This window comes from Candoia aspera, chromosome 4 (assembly GCF_035149785.1).
Source record: "Candoia aspera isolate rCanAsp1 chromosome 4, rCanAsp1.hap2, whole genome shotgun sequence".
In the NCBI taxonomy this organism is placed as follows: domain Eukaryota; kingdom Metazoa; phylum Chordata; class Lepidosauria; order Squamata; family Boidae; genus Candoia; species Candoia aspera.
Genome location: NC_086156.1, coordinates 76,693,645 through 76,712,685, shown reverse-complemented (window position 1 = coordinate 76,712,685; position 19,041 = coordinate 76,693,645). Strand labels below are relative to the sequence as shown.

General features: G+C 39.0%; 2 protein-coding genes across 6 annotated transcripts in view; one reads left to right on the top strand and one right to left on the bottom strand.

The window, feature by feature from the left end:
- The window catches only part of ZPBP2 (zona pellucida binding protein 2), a 42,726-nt gene that overhangs the window by 4,565 nt on the left and 19,120 nt on the right, over positions 1-19,041 (bottom strand). For 2 of the 5 annotated variants that reach the window (XM_063300651.1, XM_063300654.1), the window contains exons 3-7: positions 9,468-9,548; positions 8,119-8,278; positions 4,400-4,561; positions 2,127-2,345; positions 1,028-1,113 (exon numbers count right to left, since the gene is read on the bottom strand). In XM_063300651.1, coding sequence (XP_063156721.1) covers positions 1,028-1,113; positions 2,127-2,345; positions 4,400-4,561; positions 8,119-8,278; positions 9,468-9,488 — 648 coding nt within the window. In that variant the 5' untranslated portion in view covers positions 9,489-9,548. The other 3 variants (XM_063300652.1, XM_063300655.1, XM_063300653.1) reach the window with 3 other exon arrangements.
- IKZF3 (IKAROS family zinc finger 3) overlaps positions 14,529-19,041 on the top strand; it is a 44,888-nt gene continuing 40,375 nt past the window's right edge. Inside the window, exon 1 of the mRNA XM_063300650.1 lies at positions 14,529-14,655. Within this exon, the coding sequence (XP_063156720.1) occupies positions 14,649-14,655 (7 nt within the window). The 5' untranslated portion in view covers positions 14,529-14,648. The remainder of the gene's footprint in view (positions 14,656-19,041) is intronic.

Below are 19,041 nucleotides of genomic sequence, written 5' to 3'. Positions count from 1 at the left end.
CAAGAAAATAGCCATGTGGATAAAATAAATTCCACAGCAATTTGCACTGATGTCTCTATAAGCCTCTAGGACAAACCTGCCTGGTCTTCGTTCTCTCTGTCTGTGGGGCAGAGGTGCCACAGTGCAGAATGCTTGTGCTGCAGCTTTGTGTTTCAATAAAATTCCTGCATTGGTTTCCAATGGGTTCCCAGGGTTTTGGGGATTCAAGGGACTGATTTTAACCCCAAAGGGTCTAGTTGGCTTGGCCCCCAGCTACTCTCAGGTACCTCTTAAGTGGAACTGAATCATCTGATATATTCCTTATGTGAGAAACCATGAGCTGCCTCTCAGTTGGGTGAGATGGTGGGGGGCAGGGGTCCAGAAGCAGGGTTTCTGGGTGATGGCACCTGCTCTGTTATGGACTGTCTCAGAGGCCATGTTGGCATAAAACTTGATGGTATTCCGAAAGCTGATTAAAACAGTCAATAAGAGTGGACTTTTCCAATTTTGAGTTGGATATTATTGTTATTTATGAGTTTTTGTGGAAAAATGACCCACAACCTGGTCCCCAATCTACTTTAGTAACACTGAAGAAAGTGATTATGACACTTCATTGTGTGTTGAAGTATATAATTTTTAATTATCTATTTTGGCAGGGAAAAAACTTATTTGACTGAGGAAGACTTAATTTTACTTAAGTTTTTAGACTCTAAGGGATGCAGGGCAATTGTGCGGATGCATCAGTGATAGATTAAACTTTTTTCTCTTCTTTAATTGGTGGGATTTGAATATTTATTTATCTATCTTAATTGTTGAGATTTCAATGGTCTCTATGCTTTGGTACCCCAACCTCTCCTCCCCCCCCCAACTGTACCACTGAATTCTGCATTTTGCTGCTAAAGTTGGATAGTTGAAACTGCAGGGAGATTCCAGGGGGCCGAGGCAAGTTGTGGCAACCACAACATGCAGTTTGTCACCTTCTAAACTGTTTGGTATTTGGAGTGTCCAGAAATATGCCAGTTTGAAAAAGTCTGAAAAAATCTCTGACCTTTTGAACATGGTTGTTGGTAACGTCTTCACAGTCAGAGGTAATTTGGCGGCAAATAACTTCCCAGCCAGGGGCAAATGGATCTACTAAGTGACAAAAAGAGATAAACATTTGCAGATAAAAATATACTCTATGAATTGTGCCTAAATTTAGTAAATAATTAAATCCTGGGCATTGAAATGGGACTCACAATTGTATAAATTTATGATTTCAGCCACAAAGGCTTTCTCTTGGACTATAACAACTGTGCCTTATGTAGAGCTGTTCCCAGGAAAGAACAATTTAAATTCAAAAGAGATATAACCTGTGATGGAGCTCCATCTTTGAGTTAGCCAGGCCAAAACATATATAGTAAATTGTTAACAGTGAAAGCAGAAGGAAGCCAGAATAGAACAGATGTCTGACTCCAGTTTTATCTTAGTGGGTACCATGGACAGCAGCTTGAAGCATTTTTATCAGTGTCTGATCATAGTTACTGTCAAACCTTACTCATTGAGGAAATATTTTCCAATTTTCTGTGCCAAGAAATTGCCATGAATTCATGGTGCATACTCCACTCATGGTACAGTTTAGTCATACCATCATTTCATCTCAGCAGTGCAACAGACTCCATCTTTCAGCTGAACTTAATACTTCTAAGAATTTTTGCTGATGCTGAATAAAATCACGATTTAGCCTGTGAGAGCTCACCACCCAATATATAACAGAAGCCTTGATGATAATAATTAGTCTGCAATAATTTTCTGTTCTGAGCTCTCCAACGATTATCCATAGCAAACTCCTTGTGTATTGAATTCAGGAGAAGATATTTTGGGGCCAAACATGGAATTTGCAAGGGGGAGAACTAGTGCAGCTCATTTCAGAAACGAAAATGAGAGCAACTAGGACTGCATCAAATGGATAAAGTCTGATGTTTGCACAGAACTAAATTAAAGGGATTATGATTTGATGAGATTATACTATCAGTAAGAAAGGCACTGAAAACATAGTTATATTGATCAGGGACTCTTTTCACTCAGTCCAGCTCCACACAGGTTCCATTATCTTCTCCAAATAGATAAAGATCATGATGGCAAAAAGAACTATCATTTTATATTACCTTGAAAAACAACGAACAGTTCATCTACCAGTCCATGTTTGGGTCGCTTGACTGAAAAACACCTGTATGATGGATTGACAATGTGGCATTTCAGATAAGCAAGCAGATTATTCAAGATTTTCTTTAGTTCTTCAAAGAATTGTCCATTAGCTGTTAGTTTGCACTCTTTGGTTGTAAAGTGAACCGATATACGATAGGTATAGTCTGGTTCTCGATATGCTTCAGAAGGTGGAAAGAAGGAGGAAATATATGAGAATGTAAGTGGCAGGTAATGTAGCATATCGCTGTTATAAACTATAGTTCTTAGTTTATAAAATATCTACATGAATTAGGAATTCTGTATCAAATAAAAATCTGGAGCATTCTCCCTGAGAATGTGTGCTTTCAAAGTATCAGCAAGCTTTTTGACAAACTGATGAGTTGAAGTCCTTGAATATGCCACAGCTGGACTTCAGGATAGTCATTCCAATTAGTGTGGCCAGTATTTTCTCTTTCTCATACTTTATCAAGGTGGATTGTTAGCGGGTGGGTGGGGAGAGAATCCCTCCATAGTATCTGTGTAGGCGTGTATATTTCTGCTTGCTACTTGAATGTACATATTCCATAGGATATTTGGACTAGCATGTAGTTGTAGCAAAACAGAAAAGAAACCTAAAAATTGGCCCTTCACTGAAGATGTAATTGTTATCTAGCCTAGTGTTTCTCAATCTCAGTAACTTTAAGATGTGTGGACTTCAACTCCCAGAATTCCCCAGCACGCACATACATACATACATACATACATCCCAATATGAATTACAAAAACTGCCCACTGCTGTCTGCAGCTCAAGTTGCTTTAAAAGGTTCTGGGACCAACTAAAAACCTGTTGAAGGTATGAGTTAATGGAGGGACATGATTTTGGACTTTGGAACAACTGAAGACATTAGCATTGTTTTTAATACAACGTAAAATAGTATAAACTGCTTAGGGTCAGGCAAAATGCTAGACTACAGTAGATGAAAATGGGATTGATCCATTTTTTGGTTCACTGTACTGTTGGAAACGAAGTCATTTTCTTAGCATTGTGTTAATAAGGCTATCACATTTAATGGGATATAACATGTTATGGGGATCCAGCAACTGGGTTCTGTTAACCTGTTAACAGATTTAGGATGTAGTGTAAACACTGGCATCATGTAGGATGGAATCACAATCTTTTCCTGCAGAAGTCTCTCTCTTTCATGCACTGACACACTTTTTAAAATTAAAAATTAAGAAACCCAAAATAATACTGTTTCACAGGAAAAATATCATAGGATTGGGCTGTTCAGATTTTGGCCATTTTTATTTTGGAGGTTAGTGGGTGCCATCTAGTGGCATCATGGCTCCATGTTGTCCACCCCCCCCCCTCCCGACCCCGACTACTGTATGCATTTGAAGGGTAAACAAGACGTCCTAGAATTGTTTTTTGACCTTGGCAAGAAATAGGAGAGGGAGGTTTCTTAATTGGACTAGAACAATATGAGAAGGTTGGGATAGAGGAAGAAAGCTTTTCAATATTGTTCTAGTGGAATATTTGTTCTGTTAGAATCCCTTCAGCTATTTATTCACTATAATGGAAAAAATGCATAGGCATTCTAGAACAAATTTAGAGGGGAGGGATTCTTTTAATCGAAAAGTGGCCCACAGGGAAACAATTAAGCACCCTCTTTCTCTGATACAATTGTTCCAATCAAATTCAGACTCCTACATGGACATAATACAGTAAAAAGCAAGTATAAGAAAAACACTGGGAGATATTTCCATCTTGTTGAGTTGGCCCAGAAGTTTTATGAGTGGGCTGGAGGAAGTCCTTCCTACTGAATTCTTTGCCTGAAGTCTAAATTTTCGTAGCAACCAACCTCTTCATTTGCCCCCAAACTATTTTCCAACTCATAGCAGAAAAAATATTGCCCACAGATCTTTTCCAGTGCAGAAAGAGAGAGAACAACCAGTAAAGTTTTTATTAGAGCACTTGTGTGACTATTTGTGTTTTCATTGTGAATGTTTCATCTTCTAACATAATATTTACCAATTTTCTTACAATTAAAATTCTACTTCATGTCTAATGGAAATTGCTTCTTTTAGGAGACTAGAGGTGAAAGACGGACTAGATATTTTGAAAGTTCAAACTTTTTAAAATGTTTGTTTTTTACTTGGATCTGAAGCTCAGATTAGCCTAGTTAGCCAAATGAGAATCAACTAGGCACAGCCTAGAGTAGAAAAGAGTAAGCATAGAGTTTGCTACTCTTACCATAAACCATAAATTTATATGTCTTGAATCTTTCTTCTTCTGCTTGCATGTCATTTTGAAAAACTCTGTAAGAAAGTGTGCACGTATAAGATCCAGACATGTGCTCCTTAAAACCAAGCAACATCAGCTTTCCAGTTTCCGTGAGGTTCACATAGCTTTTTCCTGTAACAGAAATGAGAAGCCAGGTCAACAGAAGTCGAATGTGGGTCTAGAGACCTTGGGTTCTAAAGCAGCAGCCCCAGGAAGGTAAGGGTAAGTATCACATTAGTAGGAAGCACCCAAATTTTGTTTCCTGGTTTTAACAGTGGCATTCAAGGCCCTTAATAGTTTAGGACCCGGATATTGAGGGGTGTCTCTCCCAGTATGTACTTGTCCAGATATTAAGATCTGCAAGTGTTTGTGTGTTGGGAGGGGGAAGTAGTTTCAATGTCCTACAGTTCAGGGACAATGTGCGGGAGAGCCTTTTCTGCTGCGGCATCCCAACTGTGGGATGCCCTTCTCCTGCAAGCAAAGCAGCAATTTTTGTTCATTTCAGTTGGTTTTGTGCTCTATTTTGTGCATTGTAATCAGCCAAGAAATCCTCTAGTTAGTGGATGGGCTAGAAATGTTTTCAATAAATACAGGTAGTTCTCACTTAACAACAGAAACTGGGACTTGAATTTCGGTCAGTAAGTGATGCGGTCATAAAGCGTGACATCACATGACTATGCCGCTTAGCAACATAAATTCTGGCACTTCTGGTTGCTGTCATTAAGCAACCCACTGTGGGTCGTTAAGTGAGAATGTCATGTGGTCGCCATTTGCTTCCCATTGACTTTGCTTGTAGGAAGCTGGCAAAGAAGGTCACAAATGGCAACCTCGTGACTGCGGGATGCTGCAATGTCATACAGTAATTGCAAGCCAGATGCCAAGTGCCCAGATCGTGATTGCATGACTGTGGGAACACTGTGACTGACATAAGTTCAAGGATTAGTCATAAGTATCACTTGTTCACTTGTAAGTTTGAATGGTCGCTGAATGAGTGGTGGTGAAGTGAGGACCACCTGCAAACTATAAAACCCCTCCCCTTGGTTTTTATTTTCACAGACACATTGGACACTGATGGGATTCACGTTCCTGCAATTCCATCCATTGCCTGTGGATGTTTGTTTTGGAATTGGTCAGACTGCTGGACACTACCCTGCCCCCCCTCCTGATTCACATCTGTACCAGCTGAATTTGAGGAAAAGCCCTCATGATGGCAGGACAGTTTGCAAAACCCACAGGCATTGCTACATATATGCTTGGGAAGGGGCAGTAGAAGTGGTTTGGTTTTTTATATAATCTTAGGGGAGTAGCTGATTTAATAAATCATGGAGTACTGGAAATGGTGGGGGGGCAGAAGGAATGAAGTAGTGACTGACAAATTTCCATACTCAGCACTCAGCAAGCTCTGATTGGTTGAAAGTGCTACGCCTGGATACGCACAAGCTGCAGCAGCAGGTAGTGAGTTTGAAACAGAAGAACTGGGGGGTTGGTTTAGGGCATGTCAGGAATGAATTGCAAATTGGGCAGACTGTCATGTGGCAGAATTCCCTGTCACTGCAGGTATCAAAACATGGCTCTGAACAGAGTTTAAAAGAAGTCTGCCTTGGGCCAGAAACTTGGTGCATTCTGTAGCACAGATCTAGATAACTGCAAAGATCATCAGTGTTGCGCGATCTGCAGGTCTCACCTGAGCTACAGCTATCATCAAGCATAAATTCTCCTTTTTCTTTGAGGAGGCCTTCATTGTAGAACAAACTACTGCTGGAGTTGAGGTGAGCATTCTCCTCCTTATTGCAGTTCAGAAACAGGCTTAAAAGCAGGCTTTTCACCTAGACCAGTGTTTCTTAACCTTGGGAACTTTAAGATGTGTGGACTTCAACTCCCAGAATTCCCCAGCCAGCATGGGGAATGTCTGAATTCCTGTTTTCTCCAGGGTTCTCTGGAGCTGGTACATGACCACCTTCTCTACAGCTTTCCCTAAAATGGGAAGGTTGGGCGGTTGGGTCTAGCAATGGCTGTTTGGGGAGTGGGTGAACCACTGCCTCTTTAAGGGATGGCAGAACCACCTTCTCTCTCAAAGAAGAATTGCCCACTGCCAGAATCTGAACACATGTCATTTCCTGCCAGACTTTAGCCAACCAGGAGGGACATGGATCTATTATACAGGTGGCTGAGCTGGTAGTCTTGCCCACTTCATCAGGACCAACAAGATCAAACTCCTCCCAGATAATCAACCCAGATTAAGCCCCAGTCACCTTTATAGGAGCTGCTTCAAAGCTAGAGTCCAGCTTGGAGCGAATCTGAGCGACTTTATCTGAAAGATGCTTAGCTTATTCTTTACAGTGACCTTGCGATAAGCCTCCAAGCCAGCCTTTCCCAGGGAGGCCCAGTTTTCCTTAAACAAGGCCACTGGGTGGCTATCAGCAGATGCAATAAGGGCAGAGAAATACTGGTGTTTTGCTGCCCTTACAAAAAAAAGGGGGGCACAAATACATATGTGGTCAATAGAACTGTTAAGTTTATAGTTAGGGCTGTCCAATTGAGAACACAATTTATAGAACACATTGGGGTGGCATGTAAAGGTGATGAATTCATTTAAACATATACTGTTTTTGTGTTTTATTACTTGTTTTATTATATTTTACACTTTTATCTTACTTTTTTATCTCTTTTTTACCTTACTGTATTTTACTGTATTTTATCTCACCATAGTATATTTTATCTTACCTTATTGCGTTTTATCTGTTTTATGGTACTATATTTTATTGCGGCTGATGCCCAGTTTTTTGATATGGTCAATTGACTAATCAATAAAGTTATATTATTATTATTATTATTATTATTATTATTATTATTATTATTATTATTATTATTATTATTATTATTATTGCTGCCCTTACCACCATAAAGTAGGCTCTAAAGCAGCTCTAACTTGTGCTTCACTGGGTTCACTTCTTATTGCCCTCCAGCAACACTCTATGTGTTACTTCACCCATTTCAGCTCCTCTGTAGACCAAGGAGAGTTTCAGGATCCATGGCAGGAGAGAGGCCACATGGGCAAGATCCAATCCAAGGCCCCTGCTGCCCTCCTATTCTAGGTAGCAACCAGAGCTTTGGTCAGGCCATGCAGGAGACCATCAGGAACAACCCCAAGTTCCCCCTGGAAACCAATAGGATCCATTAGTTGCCTGGGGTAGATTGATTAGGTCCTGCCTCCCTGTGGCAGGGAGCAATACCAGAGAACTCCAGGGCTACCAGAGAGTGATCTGACCATCAGAAGGGAACAATAGAGGCCTCCCCCAATTCCAGATTATGATCCTATCCTCTCACAAGAAAACCAGATTAGGCATATGAGCACCATCATACATCAGGCCCTCAATGACGTGTGTCACGATGACAGTCATGATGGTCATGAACTCCCGAACAGCCTCAGTCTCTTCAGACCAGGAAGTTGAAACAAATTCCTTCATTTATGACTTCAAAACATAGTTATTTTCCCAAACACAATGTTTTGTGTATTGTTGCTATTATTATTATTATGGATATTGCTAATATACCTTGCATGCCACTCAGAGCTGTAACATTTTAAAAATAAATAAAGCTGCCAGGACCATTTGGATAGTAATGAGAGTAAAATTTCAAAACAGATGAATAGTTGAATAGTTTGATCTCTTGATAAAAATGTAACTTACTTTTTAGAGTCTGTCCATTTGGTCCAACCCATAGGTAGTTGGGGTCTATAACTTCACTTTGTGAAAGAGACAAATCCATGCAGACAAGATAGGGGCTGTTTCTGTGCACTCTGACATAGACATTGACTGTAGAAGAAGATGAAACAGGCATCTTCCATAGCTGTTGTGCAAAATGACAACACAGAGAAAATTAAAGCTTCCCTTAGCCTCCACTCAAGCACACATCCAGTGAAGAAGAACCCACATCTCTCTGAGTAAGACCAGTCTGATGGTGGAATCAATTGTTCAGAGAAACGATGGCCCCTACTTCACTGAAAATGTTAATGAGGACTAGTCAGCCATCTGTCAGGGATGCTTTAATCTGGATTTGTACTCTGATCTGGTGACAGAACTCAGACTAAATCAGTGTTTCTCAACCTCAGCCATTTTAAGATGTGCAGGCTTCAACTCCCAGAATTCCCCAGACAGCATGCTGCTGAAGTCTGCATATCTTAAAGTGGCTGAGGTTGAAAAACACTGGCCTAAATGACCTCTTCTATCAGGAATAAAAATTCTCAGCTGACTTGCCTCCACACCCACTATTGTTTAAAGGTTTTCCAAATGTTTTCTTCACAAAACCTCCTCTTTTGAGTGTGAAACTGCTGGTTTTGATTGTGAAATGGATTGCTTTGAGCAAGGGTTTTGAGAATAGGATTGTTTCACACTCAAAATAGTTGTTTTGAACACAAAACAGTTCCAGAGTGCTCACAGTCTATTTTCAGAAAATGTCATGCTTGAAACAGTTGGAAAGGATTGACCTGCATACCCACACTTACCTGCTTTACAGGCAATGGGTTTCTGTATGGCAGAGAACTCAAATCTTCTGGTCTCCCCTGTAGTCTGTAGTGATATAGCTCATATACAGATTTACCATTTTAGGGAAAAATAGGCTAAGAGACCATATGTTGGTATTTTGACAGGAAGGATTTACCTATTTCTTACTGGCTTCAGGCTCCAGATTCCTGCCATACTTTGCTATACTCTGAAATGGGCCATGGCATTCAGAATGTTGGCAGTTCATGGCACATGATTTTCAAAATTTATCAGAGTTTCCTCTGGGTCTGCTATAAATGCACAATATTTCCTTTTTTTCTGTATAAAATGAAGGTGTTTCCTATTTATAAGTGACCCCTGGGGTCTGCCCCAGTTACAGAACATAGAATGTCATTCTTGGTTTTAATTGACTCAAAGAGAATAAGCGTTGCTTTTTACAGGCTAATAATTTGATTATGTTTATTTCCTTGGTAAATCATAATACACACATATTCCTTGCATCATCTTACTGTTTAATTTAAAATATAAAATGTTACCTTTATGATTGATGTTGCCATATATATAATTCTTTTTAATTAACTTAACAGAATACTGTGTTTCATCCACTTCATTTTCTACTGCAGGGAAAATAAAAGTATTAAATGTTTATTGTTCAGATTAGACCTGGGAGATCAGGTGCAAATGCTTGCTTTCAAGAAGTTTGCCATTTAAAAATATATTTTTAGCATTTTTTTTAAAACACAAAGGTTTTAGTTACCACTTTCCCTAATGTATATAGTTAAATATAAATTTCCCAAAGACTTTTTAATGCAGATTTTCCTGACATTATTCTTTGTTAAATCAATTTCCCTGATGCAAAATTTTTAATTTTTACCGTAGTAATCTCTTTTCTTTGTAGATTTTTCCTTCTGTACAATGTTCAGAACATGTCTCACAAATGAATTATTTTGTGTGGACGTTTGACCCAAGAAGGAGGGACACACTAAGGCTTCATTTGGTACTGCTATCTATGTTGCACTAGAGTCCGTTTTGGCAGATTTCTCAAACTCACTTCCACACAAATCCATTTATTTCTTAATCTCTAGCTCCTAAGATTACCAATCAAATAAAACTATTTCCTCTTTTCCCTTCCTTCCTTCCCTCCCTCCCTTTTTAGATAAAGAAAGTAGATAGTAGATAGATAGATAAGGTAAGTAGAAAAACACAAGAGAATCCCTGGTGGGAAACAGTGGGAGTGACTCAGAATGAATGCAGAGCAAAGCCTTCACCATTGGCAGACAATGAAGGCCGTTTCCTTCCTCATGATTTATGGTGTCATCTAGCAACATCCAACCATCACTGTGAAGATAGATGTGTAATGAGAAAAGATTCATATCGCCTCAGCAATAGCTGGATGATTCTGGAAGAGACTATTACTGAGAAAACAGCCTGAGATAACTGTCTGTGAGGGAGAAGAAAGCAGAACAGACAAAGTTGCTGTGGCTGCTCCCTCACGGTACAAGGCTCAGTGAGTCACTGTGGGCGGTGTTAAGGACTAAACAGACACTGACTTGATCAGAAACATTTGAGTTCTGGGTGTTAACCTAAAGTTTGCATTCAAAGATTTTGAGAAAGGGTTTATTTAACAGTTTTTCTGCAGTAGCTAGGCCTGCAGAGTCCCAGCAACAAAACTGTAAGCACCAACTGGCTAGCCTAGTATCTGGACTCTGAGGATCAGAATAAGCAGCCATCAAAATAGTCAGGAGGAATATCAGCACCACTCAGAGGCTGTTTCCAGAAAAGGGCTGCATGTGACTAGTCAGTTCAGTCTCTTGCATGTCAAGTATCAATAAACTCCCAAATGTCTTCTTGGAATAAAGGCGCAGGGCTATTTTTCATTCCTTATTGATGCAAGCAGGTAGCTTTAAACTACAAACGTGATCTTGCAGAGATCATTATTGCTTAGATCAATGTTTCTCAACGTGGCAACTTTCAGATGGGTGGAGTTGAATTCCACCCATCTGAAAGTTGCCAAGGTTGAGAAACACTGGCTTAGATGTTGATGTGTCTAATCTTAATTTGTAAAGCATACAACTAACATTTCTGTCTCCACCTCCCACACCAGTTCCTGGGTTTATAACTCTCTCTACATTTTTGATATGCAGCAGGAGAAAGCCTGTTTCCAACTGATTTTTTAAAAAAAATACTCCAGTAATGAGATTTTCTTGGAAATAAGCATAGGTTTGCTATAGGAAAAGAGAATATATTTATCAACCTAGAATAACTTGAATATCCATAATCTTATTTTTATCATATAACGTGTGTGAGTGCATGTGTGTGTGCGTGTTTATTAAAAGGATTAAAATGGTATTTGGGCATTTTAATAAATATTTTTCAATTCATTCTAGGGTAGTCATTTGGTCCTCCATTACGTGTGGGGCCCTGGACTTTGCCTCATGAATCAAGCCCTCACCGTACCATGGCTTTTGACCTCCTATTTGTTGTCTTTGGACAAACCCAGTTTAAACAAAAGACATGCTACCAGGCATCATATATTATCTGCCAGCCATGTGCCCTGGGGTTACCAGGAAGGACTTTGCCTACTTCTAAAAAATCAATTATTTAAAGAATTGAAATTACTACTTGAAATCTTTTATTGCTCCATATTAATATTTAGAAATACGTTTTTTGGATAATGAATATATTAGCCTTTTCCTCAGAGACAGCAGCTGACTATGTAACCATACTGAGCAAAACCATTCACCAGTGTGCACTTTTAATAGTTATTTCTGCTGGATCATGTAATGCATCCCACTTTTCCAAACCTGGCATTCTTCATACGTGCTTGATTACTGCTGCTTGATTACTGCTTGATTACTAATCCATAGTCAGCAGGGCTAAACCTTCAGGTGGGGGGGTTCCTTGGTGGACAAATTAGTATTTTGAGTATTAAACTTTAAATCTAGCTCTTAGATTACTCAGTTGTGAAAAAAGAAAATATCCTTCGATGCTTTTGGCTCCTTGGTAGTGTATTTTGGAGATGAGGTCTAGTTCTCACGGATCAGCTCAGGGGAGTTAACATGCAAATTAATGTGATGAATTCTAGTATGGTAGCTTCAAAACATTCCATTGTCAAGGAATGGTTGAACATTTGTATCAAGAGTTCCTTTCCCATAAAACCCCTGGATGTTGCAGATAATTCTAGGGTGAAAATTCATAAGGGGCATTGCACAGGCCATTTGTGTCTCACCATTGCTCTACTCAAACTGAGGAAGCAAATAATATACACCAAGCAATTGTAGGTTGAGACAAAGACTTAACACTGATGAGCAAATTTTTTTTTCGTAGAAATGTAATTATATAGGAATCTTTTAACTGAGAAACTACTGATAAGCCTCCCAGGAGAACCATGTTTCCTAAAGCAAAATTTACCCTAAAAGTAAAGAGAACTGAATGTAGTTCAGGGAAATAAAGACCTAGTCTTCAATCTTTCGCACTGCTTTCTCAGATTACTCTCTTTATTTATTTTATATGTTGAATTTAAGCAGAGAAACTGTTGATCAGGATAAATTATTAGAGAAGTAAAAATACTAAACAAATAGAGGTGCCATATAGAATTCTTCTCCTCACAGACACAGACACAGACACAGAGACAGAGACAGAGACAGGACAGAGACAGAGACAGAGACAGAGACAGAGAGACAGACACACACACACACACACACACACTTGTCAGGTACAATGTATCCAGGAAATATACAACAATAAACTATATATAAAAAGACTTTAAAATAAAACAAACTATTAGTTCAAAAAATGGAATCTTAATCATAGGCTATAAATTTACAAAAGCACATTTGTAAATTCACAAATGGCCAGACAAATAAAACTGTAACAGATGGTGCATAATTATTTCTGAGGCTGGGGCTAGTCTAGAGAATTGGCACAAAATTAAACACAGTACATTAAAAATCAGGTTCTAATCAAGGATACTGCTCTATGAGACTTTAAAGACAAGTTTTCTCACAATTTGAAATTGACTAGGTTGGAGCCAGAAGTTACTTTGACCCAGGACCTTGTTTCCAATCACAAGAACATAGAAAGGAATAATGAAAGAGAGAGGAGATGGGGGGAAAAGAAAGTTAAGGGGCTGCAGCTTTCAGATCAACTTAAAATTCAGCACCTTTTGTTTCCAGAATTAAATACCGTCCTGGAATGGATACATGTCCTACTGAATCTATAGCATTTTGGAACATTTTTCACTGTGCAAATTGATCCGTTGATTTTTTGAGGTGTTTAAAGTGGGAACAGTAGTGACTCGCCCTCTGCTGTTGGCAAAAAAAATGGACACCCCCTAAAAAGTAAGCCATGTTCCTTCTGATGCCATCAACATTTTTAGATGAATATATAGGTCTTCTGCAGCCCTTCAGAAAATCAAGAGATAGAGTGAAAGCCAACTCCCCAGAAGATGTCCACCCCCACCCTATGCACACAGTTTATAAGATGCCATATACCTTGCTCTGGGGCCATGAAAGCGTTCAGCACAAACCTTGCAGGGAAGAGAAGGTGCAGGGCAATGCAGAGAGAAAGGGTTAACCAAGTGCTGCCACCTTGCATAGTGCAAGAGAGAGCCCATCCTTCCCTCCTACTCAGGCCTAGGCAGCCTTCTGTCCATACAGAAGAGAAAAAGATCAGGAGGTCCCCTTCCTCACTCACATGGCATTCCAACTGTCAACCCACTGTAACCATGGCTACCTTTCTCTCTTACTGGTTTTCAACTAGGTTCCAGAGAACCTTGGGATTGTTTGTGGACTTATCAACTTCAGTTCTTATCAACTTCAGTTTTGGTGGCCTGACTGTCTGGCTGTCTACTGCCAAGTGCCCCATGCAGTGTGCAGTTTTCAGGAGAAGAACAGATAGCTTCAAAACCCCTCAATTGACTGCTGGACTCAATAGGTCCAGCCAGGGCTTCATGGTAATGGCAGGTTCCTCCCTTAGGGGTGGTCCTCCCCTTTGGCAAGGTGGGACTGTCACCACAACCAGAGATTGTTTGGGGCAGAGAGTGGTGATGCATATTGGACAGCAGAACTGTATGTGATGTAGCTATAAAGTGGAATTTACTTCTGAGAAAACAGGCCTAGCTTTGCAATGTTTAGGTTTAAAATAGCAAAAACCTGTGGCAACCTTAAGATGAATAACAACCTGAGGAGTCTTGCTCTTTTTGTTATCAAATCCTAAGACAGCTCTCAAAAGAAAAAGGAGGGAGAAAGGAAGGAAGGACCTTTCCCTATTCCCTCTGACAAATATAGAGGATTTTCTGATTAGGAGGTAGTGTTTCCTGACTGAATCAAGCCCCTATCAAATTCAACGTCTTTTTTTTTTAAGCATAGCGAAAAAAGTGCTTTCAAGGGTAGAAGAATGATGTTTCCCTTTAACAATAGTTTGGAAAACCATGGTGGGTTTCCAGCCTGGAATGAATAATAACAACTCTATGATTATTGGGGTTTGGGAATATGATTTGCACCCACTGGGCCACCTTCCCCACCACTTGAGGGCACTCTGTTCCTATACAACTTCTAACCATTTCCTGTCCTTGTCATCTCATTATTGCAATGCAAGCCAGCTCCTTTCTGAATCTGAAACCTGCCTAGTTGGGAATCTTCCTTTCTTTCTGAAGTTCAGAGGAATCCTTGAACCCAGAAGAGAAGCTTTCTGATTAGGTGCTGCTGCCAAACAAGATGGAAGGTGAGAGATTTACTGGAATTCTACTGGTTTCATTTTAGAAAACTCAGTTTCTTTTATTTTTTAGCGAACATAGTAATCTGAGTTCCCCATTTCTAAAGGGTACTTTTGCTTTAAAATCTATTTCCTTTTCACCACCCACTTAAGCACCCCCCCCCCCCAAGATTCTAAGTCTACCAGGTTGTATATGGCAATATTGAATACCGAAAACAACTTGGCGGAATAATCGTGCCAACATTCTGTTGGAATGATGAGAAATTTCATTACTTTGCCTAGCTTTTCACAATTTACTTAGTTTTTTTCCCCCTTCTCCTGTGTCTCAGTTATTAGGATTTTCCATCGGTTTTATTTTTCTTAAATAATGTTGAACCCACCAATGTATTTCCTGCAGCATAAGATTCACAAAGATCTTACCAAGAGACCTTACCCCCACCCCCAGGCTGTATTTCTAAACTCACAAAGGACATTCTAAAACATCTCTTTAAAAAGTAGGAGAGAAAGTTTTCTTTTTTTTCTAGCTCTCATAGCTACTCAAAACATGAGTTATACATTTGCAGTATATGTTGTTTGTTGGCTATAAATTAGGAATTACTTTCAAAAGAAAATATTTGTCATAAATTAGAACTTTTAGAAGGAATTTTAAAGTTTCATTTATAGAGCAAGCTAAAATTGTTCTGTAAGTTAAACTCTATGAAAATCAGTAAAATCTCCTTCCACAAATAAGCATATATTGAATAGGATCTGACAGCTTGCGCACTTACGTTTCCCATTTCTCTGTTTATTTCTTATACCAGGATATAATTTCAGATGCAACATTGTAAAAATATTGCATGTTTTAAACATTTTAATCTGGCATCTTAAAATATTGCTGCAAGCCAAGATAATCAGCATGACAGTTACCTGTCATAAAATGTTACCTGTTACTGTTAAGAACTTTGGATTCCAGAGGAAAAAAAATAAATAGGTGGGTTCTGAATTTCCAAATTTCTTTATCCAGTTTAAGAGGTTGAACTCTTCACTGTAATCCCGTAAGTGATATAAAGAGATCCCATCTGTCAAGTGGATTTGTGCTCTAAAAAATTATCTGTCACACAGGTGAAATTTCATCTTCTTACTTAGAAGAAAGCATCTCTGAAATCAGTGGAGAATTCCTCTCAGTCAAAATGATTTGGTTCTAGCAGTAATGTTTGCATGGAGCCAGAGCACTTTTTAGAGTGTGCTACACCTTGATAAAGTCTCTGCATTTAGTGAGTTTGCAGCCTTAACACACCGAAACAGATATACCTTTTATGTTTATGTATTCCATTTGAGAGAGGAATTTGCAAACTTGTGAACTGCAGGATTTGATGTTTGCTATTTATATGGCTATGTATAAATGGAGAACACCACTATACTTCTTCTTTCAGATTACATTTAGTCTAAAATATACTTTCAGGCACCAACATAGTAAAAACAAGAATCTTTGTTTTTTTCCTAATGTCAGAAGCAAAAGTTTTTCTTTTCAAGTTGCATGCCTTCAATTTTATTTAACCCAGCATGGATTTTTAATTCTTTTTCTGAAACTTGAAGATTTAGGTTTACTCAAAAACTTGGCCCAACATTTTTAATGTTGCTTCATTGCCCTGTCCCAGCCCATTATGTTTCAGACTAGCAAAAATTCAGACAATCACTGCAGGGCAAGAAAATAGGCTAATACAAAATATTAATGCAAAGACTCAGATTTCTTGGCTTGAAAAGAAAGAAGAGAAAAAAGAGAAAAAGTTTTGAAAATATATATATATGAGCCTCTCGTGTAACTGTTGGACCTGTTGTTAGATAGGGATAATATCTATTTTAAAATATAATGCTTTGGGGAAAAGGTGATCAAAGGTATTTTTACAAGCTTCTAAGCCTTTCTATCAAACTCTTCCCCGTTTCTTTGTTACAGACTTATTTTAAATACATATTTTGCCCTAAGATTAGGTTCATCTTGTTATCCTGAGAAATGAGAAATTGTAATCCTGAGGTGATGAGAAATCGAAATATTCTACCATACAAATGTGAATAATAAAACCATCAACTGGTACTTCATTCCAAACAGAAAAGGGGGTTAAGTTTTGTTTATAGAAGACGCTGGAATGGTAGCATGAAGAAGGAGGGGTACTCAACGATTTCCTCGCTGGCAGCTTTCCAAATTCCATCTCCTGATTGCTTTTGGTTCCCCGGCCCCATTTGCTTTGTTACCCTTCATATATTTGTTCTGTGCAATTCGCAGAGTGGCTTTTGGCCTCTGCAGGTTGGGGAAGGGTTAAGCATAAGATCTGCCAGTTCTTCATTTTAAATACTGCTCTGGCCTTTTAGTTTTCTTCAGAGATTGCATGTCCTAAACAACCAATGTTTTTGATGTGCACCATGCAACTTGTCACTGAACAGAGATGCAATACTGTATTGGTCTTTCTCCAGTAGGGTTCTTGGCATTAGCAGCCCAAGGATATCGAGACATTTATGATTGGAAGATTTGACAGTCATCTATTTCATATCTAAAGCTAATCTATACTTTTTGAGAGTCTGTCCCAGGTTGTTACTATGGTCTTAAAGTGTAAAAAAAAAAAAGGACTTAGTTGACGCTGAAAAGTCTAACAGTTTGGTTGGGGTGCAGGGAAGCTACACAAAAAGGACTTTATTGGTGAATGCAGGCATTCTGTGGACACCTAAACCTGAACTATGTGTCATTAAAATATGACCTTTTTCTTGCACAGCCTACAAATGGGAGGGCTTAGGACTAAGTGATTTTTCTTAATGTGAAAGATTAGCAGACATTAGTAAAAACCCTAAATGTTGCCTTTTAGCTTGCTTATTTCTTGGGCAAGTTCCTCCAACTATTTTTTCTTACTGGGGATAATTCTTACTAGGATCTCTCCCTGCAGATCATGTCTCCCCTCCTTTTTTTCTCTTTGTCCCAGAGAAAGTTTGAGGTCACCAGTCCCTGTTTAAAAAGTCTGAGTGAAAGTTGCTAAAGCTGACAGTTTTCAGCATTCATTTTAGCCTCCCTCTCCAAGTCCCTATAATTTAAATCTCAGAAGTGAGTGGGATGGAGGAGCAATGCAAACTGATCCTTGGGTACACACATCCAAAAAGCATTGACCTAAAATGCAGGGCAGTTTTTCCCTTTCCTTCTATTACATCTCCCCACCCCCCACCCCAATAACTACTTATCCAGATAACTCAGTTTGCTGCATGTGTTTAAGATGCAGCTGTTCTATAATAAGTACAATCAGTTTCATTTCTGATATCAAACATTATTAGGTTTTTCCCCCCCTTTACTTTTTAAAGAAGAAAGCTATTGTGGTCAATTTACTAGCACTCCTTGCTTCAGAAAACACTGCAGGGCAGATTGTTGAAGTAGATTCTGCACCTGCTGTTTTTATTTATTCTTCAGGAATGTGCAATCTGGGGTGGAGATCCTCTCAAACAAAACCCGTGGGGAAGAACATAGATGAATGTTTTGCGTGAATGTTTAATATGAAAAGATGAATGGTATGTAATATTTTGACAGATAACAATGGATGTTCTTTTCCTGAAATCACCATGTTCCTGATCTTTGTGTGCATGATGGTCTTCAGCTTAATTCTCTCAAAGGTTAAAAGGAAAGGAAAAGGAAAATAAGAAATTATGCTGTGCATAATTTCAAAAGGATTCAAGCTTTCCTTGAAAGTGTACATTTTGAATCCCAGTATTCTCCCACATGGGATGAGAAACTCTCAATACAGTCCTATAATTGTGAGAAAAAAGAAATTGGTACACGTTTAGAGATATTCCCCATCTTTGTTGTTACGCTGCTGACCTGGACATTCACATTCAATAGTGCTTCAACAGAGACGTTCTCTGGGTTTCTCACTCAAATAAGTCTCCACATGGTGGTAATCTATCCACAGCTTACACATTAGAAAGCATCAGTTGATTAAGGTAGGGATGAGCAGCCATCAACTTCTGGATTATAGCTCAAGACCTGGTCGGCTCCACTTGACCTTCTGGTCTCAAACATTGTGTAAGATTAATTTATCCAGTGCTTTCCTGTTATTTGGCGAATAGTTTTGTGTGCTGGTATACACACCTATCCTGTTTGATTGAAGTGATGTGGAGAGGAAGAAAATGGTATCTCATTGATTTTTCTCCCCATCCCACAGTGTTAGGTACCTATTTTTTTAAAAAAATGATGCCTGGTGAAATACAGGTTGAGGCAATAATCTGGAAGGAGAAACAACTGTTTGTTAAAAATTAAGTTAGAGTTAATTTTTCTAGCAAGTGATGAAGAAGGCTGGGGGAAGAAACTGGGTTAGAGAGAGACTGTCTTTCCAGTGAGTCAATTCCCTTTACTCTCCGTCCATTTCATGCTGATAATGTGTTCTT